This window comes from Epinephelus moara, chromosome 9, assembly GCF_006386435.1.
Source record: "Epinephelus moara isolate mb chromosome 9, YSFRI_EMoa_1.0, whole genome shotgun sequence".
NCBI lineage: Eukaryota > Metazoa > Chordata > Actinopteri > Perciformes > Serranidae > Epinephelus > Epinephelus moara.
Genome location: NC_065514.1, coordinates 36,284,047 through 36,289,596, shown reverse-complemented (window position 1 = coordinate 36,289,596; position 5,550 = coordinate 36,284,047). Strand labels below are relative to the sequence as shown.

The window sequence follows — 5,550 nt, the reverse complement described above, 5'->3', positions numbered from 1 at the left end:
TTGTTGTTGTTGTTGTTTTTTTTATCTATCAATTTAGCTTTGCTAAGGGACTACAAAACCCATTCAGAAACACTTCTATTATAACTTTTACACTTAAATTTATACCGCGATATATACCGTTACCGTGAAGGGATTCGATTTATACCGTGATATAAATTTTAGGTCATACCGCCCAGCCCTAGCTCATTTCTTTGCTTTTTATTTTGATTAGTTATATTCATTTTAATTTGAATTTTATTAGAATACAGTAATGCACTTGTTGCCCTGGTACAACGGCTCATTATCAGCGTGTTGCAATTAAATAAAATTGTCCGCTTTCACAGAAAATTCAAGTTCCCACCTCAAACTAGTTGAGTGGGTCATTCTCAATAGGGACATAATTTGGTTGAAATATCCCTTTAATGGAATTGCATGTTGAACTCATATCACAAACTCCACTTTGATACTTAAGAGGAAAGAGATTACCTTTAATGGCGGTGTGTCTGGTGTTTCTGTGTTCCCTCTGCCAGTCTCTCCCGTCATCACTGACCCACTCCACCACATACTCTGACAGATGGATACTGTTAGGGGGTTTCCATTCCAGCCATAGCTGGCCCCCGCTGGGCCACACCTTCAGCTCTTCAACTGGGGCGAGCTCTTTAACACACATACACACACATACACTTGGTATCACATTATTGATGGAATGCTGCTCAAAGTCTTTTTAGTGTTTTTTACTTTTTCTTCAGCAAGTTATTTCTGATAGCCTGCCATAACCAAATGAAATCACGAATGTGAATTAGTCTGGAACCTCTCAGTTAATTTTCAATTCCCAAAGGGCATTAACAACAGCTGTAAATCAAAATGCGCCTGGATGTAACCAGATAGATCTTCAACCAATCACAACAATGGAAAATGAGTCTGCAGGTATTTCTAATGATTTGTAAAAGCAGTATAGCACTAAGCCTACAACTGGCAGTCAATCCATGATAGGTTAGTCTGAAAGTGTATAAGGGCAGGTGCATTTAAATCCCCCGCTCCTCCCCCTGCCCATGTGACAAATGCTATTGCATACTAGCAAGGTCTAAGGGGAAGTGAATGAGGGGAAGTGGAACAGCTAATGAAATGCAGTGCTACTAAAAAATGAGCTTGCAGATCCATCTAGTTTCCAGGCTACATTTCTGACCCATCTAAAGCTGATTTAGACTTGAGTTGATTTACAGAGAATTTGTATCTCCCATTTGGAGGAAACACATATGTCACACATAATATAATTTTGATTAAAAAAAAACTTGCTAATACACAGGCTACTGGCTGCCAAACATTCACCACCAGTGGTTATGTAAGGTGTGTGTAATTTGCAGTACATAGGCCATGATATGAACTAGGGATGCAAGCGATAAGTTGTCTAAATGTTAAACATCCACCCCCTCGCTAGTCGGCACCAGAAATATTAGTTGGTTAAACCAATTAGTGTTTTATCAGGGATGCAAACAGGTGTATGGTCAAAAAAGAGAGAGCTTGTCGAAGTGAAATTCTGAATATTAGAATACACAAACACTACTTTGGAAGAATATTGTGTATTCCAAAAAAGAACAAATCCATTGAGCCATCATGACCATCTTGCTAGAGGTCCAAATCTTTATACATTTCTTCATGCTCTTTACATTGAACAAAGCGTAGATTGGCCTACTACAAATAACATGTCAGTTTCAAACTAAGAGCCATCTGAATATCCTGGGGCAAGTGCCTTTAAGTGTTGGATAATAGTTTTTACATCTGGAATGTATGATAAAAAATAAATAAATTCTGAATATTAAAATACACTAACACTCAATTTCACTCATTCTGCAAATGAACAAATTTGAATGTTTCAGCAAAACTACAAAAACAGAGTGCGGTTTAACCTACCTCTCTCCACAATTTCTTTTTTTTTATACCAGCTACAAGGTACTTGCTTACTCGAGTCTGGAATTGATATAAAATGCAGAATGTTTATGGAGCTGTCGAAACATCCTGCAGTCCGACATACTATCATGCGTTGAAATAACTTATTAGACGGATATACAGTACATAAAGTAAGGCATTTAGAGAGGAAGGCCAAATAAGCAACTCCACTTTAGAAACAAGCCCAAAAAACGTAACACGCGACTACCAATATTTGTAAGCGACTTTACAAAAAAACAAACCCAAAGTTGTGGCTAATAAGCGTACCTGACAACCCTGCCCTACGCGTAGCGCTCTATGATCTTTGATCCAGCAGCACATCATCCAAATGAAAACAAGTGGTTCGCGCTTGCACGCTCACTACACGGTTGTTTTGCACGCAGCATTGTCATCTGCTCATTTCGTTTGTGTTAGTGGAATTATTAACCAGACTCTTCCAAGTCCGTGCCAATCTACACGATCTACACGATTCCCCGCATTTGGATGTTAACCTGCACGTAATGATGGCTCTAGTGAGTTTTTGTCAGATAATGTGCAGTGTTTAAATTCATACTGCACTGCGCAAAATTGCTCTCAATTCAGCTGAAATTTAATTATAAATTAGATGTTGCTTTATTAACTTTAAGGTAAATTGCCATCACGTTTGTTGGATAATCTGCAAGGTTCAATGTGCCCCACATTTCAGGGGCAATATATCTATTCTAGATGTTATTTTAGTGGTTAACTTTTGACTGAGTTGCCACCATGTTCACATTCATACAGCACGGCACAAAGTGCGGTACATCAGCGGCATTTAGAATCCGACATAGTTGTGGAAGAGGCTTCAAAAGGCTCTTAATGCACATTATATTTTTGGGACAATGTTTAAAATACTTAACAATAAATTGTGTTAAATTTTAAATGTTTTCTGAGTGTTTTACTTTTTTTAGACTAGTCGACTAGTCTTAATGAAAATTTACGTTTAGTCGACAGGGAAATTAGTCGCCAGGAACATACCTAATATGAACACCAGTATGATCCTTGAACAGATCTTTCTCACAGCAGATATTTAGACCTTTCTTGGTGCAAAGCACACTGAGTTCCAGCTTGTGTCCTTAGGGTTTCAAACTTGGGAAGCTGAACTTGGGAGTCCAAAGTAGCCACAACAACAGCATGTTGCAGCAGTTTATACTGAAAATAAGCAGGTGTTACTTTAGAGTGTAGCTCATAGTCATTGCGGACACCTACCTTGTGCTTTTTCTGAGATGACCAACGATGCCTCTGGAGATTTTCCCATACAATTGACAGCCATGACGGACACTTTAACAGATTTCTTGTCAGCCAGTTCAATCTGTTTCAGGACAGTGATCTCCCGCTGGTTGGGGCTGCTGTCTGACCTGTTGACTGGGATGCTCTCCCACTCTGAACTTCCATTCTTGACTTTAGCTGGTTCGTCTTGAATCTGTATGTCAAATCTTCTTATCCTCCCATTGGCAGACACAGGATCCTAGCAGGACAAAGTCCCATACTGTATGTTAGCTTTTAGCATCAACTAAGAGGAACAACTGACTGGACTGCAAAACAGTGCTTCCTAAGGCAATTTGGGTGCAATTATCTCAAAGAAACCATTTGTTTGTTCATTTATACATCAATCTATCCTGTTGCTAAACCAAAATAAGTGTGCTGCTAATTAAGATCTGAATCTGAGGATATTATGTGATGTGTTCCATGGTCATGACTGTTTGGTGTGTTTTCATGAGTATTAGTGATGCACGCCTTAAGTTGTCTAAACGATTAAACATCCGTCCCCTCGCTAGTCTGCACCAGAAATATTAGTCGGTTAAACATATTAGCATATTATTCATGTACAAGGCCGTTAAACTGTCATGCAGCTGTCAGACAGCAGTCCCCCTGCCCGCGGTAATGCTCGAGTAGACCGGAGTTTCAAAACAGCACAGTGGGAAATTGTAGAGATGTCACCTCACAAAACCAGCGCAGTTTGGCAGTACTCTGATCTAGAGAATGAAAACAAATTAGCATGTAGGCTGTGTCAGAAAAAAATGGCATATAATCACTCAACTAGAGCAATACGCAACCACATTCAACTCAAGCATTTGGTTGTTAACCTGCACGGAACAACGGCTTAAGTGAGTTTTTGTCAGATAATGTGCAGTGTTTACATTCATACTGCACGGCGCAAAATGGCTCTCATTTCAGCTGAAAGTTAATTATAATGCCTAATGACTATGTGCTGTTTGTGTAATTGTATGTCTAGTTTGTGTGTGAACTTCTTGAGCGGAGATGTCTGAGGACGTAAAATGAATTTCGGGGTAGGCTGATAAAGTTGTATTGTGTCGTATTTGGGCACATTTTAACATTGGTTAGGTTACTATTATTTTTCATAAAATCATTTTCAGTGTAGACTGACAATAAAGTTCAATTCAATCAATCGATCAATTTTGTTTATAATGCCCAATATCACAAATCACAATTTGCCTCAGAGGGCTTTACAGCATACGACATCCCTCTGTCCTTTGGACCCTCACAGCGGATAAGGAAAACCTCCCCCAAAAACCCTTTAACGGGGAAAAAAATGGTCGAAACCTCAGGAAGAGCAACTGAGGAGGGATCTCTCTTCCAGGACGGACAGACGTGCAACAGATGTCGTACAGAACAGATCAACATAATAAATTTACAGTATTCCATGTGGGGGGGGTGCTTGACTGTCATGACATGTCAGCTTAATCCGTGTATCATTCGTTCATTCGTTTTTCAAAATAAAACCAAATATGAAAAAACAAAATAATGACTTGTTTTTTCAGTATTTGTTTCCAGAACCAAAATGAAAAAACGGATAACGACTCGTTTTCCGATTTCTGATTTTCTGTTTAAATGGAAAATGGAAAAAATGGATAACGGGCCGGATTCGGGCCTTTCATGCACTTTCAATATTTTCATCTCTCTGGAAGCCAAGTTTTTTTCTTTTGCAAGCACTGGTTTCTTGTCCGACCGGTCGGAGTGACAACTACATCCGGTTCATGGAAGCTAACGCTTTGGCTAACAACCGCTGCGTGTGGAGGCTGCAAATTTGGAGAAATTGTTCAATATGAGGTAAGTTGTGCTAAGGTAACAATACGTGCCAGCTTACTGTTTGCTTCTACAGCTGACATATTGGAATAGATTTCATGTGGCGAGTAATTTTTACGTTATTTGAAGATTTATGTTTGTCGCGACTCACAAATTCGCCACATTCAGCCATAATGGCAGCATAGAAATAATGCTGTATTTAGGTGGATTTCAGCACTCACATGCATTTTCTTTGGGAAATGCCACTCTAGTTAATTTCTATAAACATTATAAAAAGTAGCATGCTGGGATATAAATGCATTGTTTGTACTTTTCCACAACACAGAACAAAATGAATGCATCAATGTTCTATGGGAAGCGACCAGGTGGACTTCAAACCAGGGTTCCACCAGTCGAAAGTGACGACAGCTGTCTTGACAGCGGGGATAGTGATGAAGACTACACTCCTACACCACGTCGGCACTATCCACGAAGCTACCGACGCCCCTATTGCTGCCGGTTTCATCACTTGGTCAGGAGTGTAGTCTGTACGCAGCATGCACAGACCCCATGCACAGA

The 5,550-nt window shown here is 39.6% G+C and overlaps 1 protein-coding gene across 3 annotated transcripts in view; it reads right to left on the bottom strand.

Moving 5' to 3' along the window:
- Positions 1–5,550, bottom strand: part of il6st (interleukin 6 cytokine family signal transduce) — a 45,142-nt gene that overhangs the window by 18,621 nt on the left and 20,971 nt on the right. For all 3 annotated transcript variants that reach the window (XM_050052670.1, XM_050052672.1, XM_050052671.1), the window contains 2 exons: positions 3,154–3,412; positions 466–636 (listed from right to left, as the gene is read on the bottom strand). In XM_050052670.1, the coding sequence (XP_049908627.1) occupies positions 466–636; positions 3,154–3,412 (430 nt within the window). The remainder of the gene's footprint in view (positions 1–465; positions 637–3,153; positions 3,413–5,550) is intronic.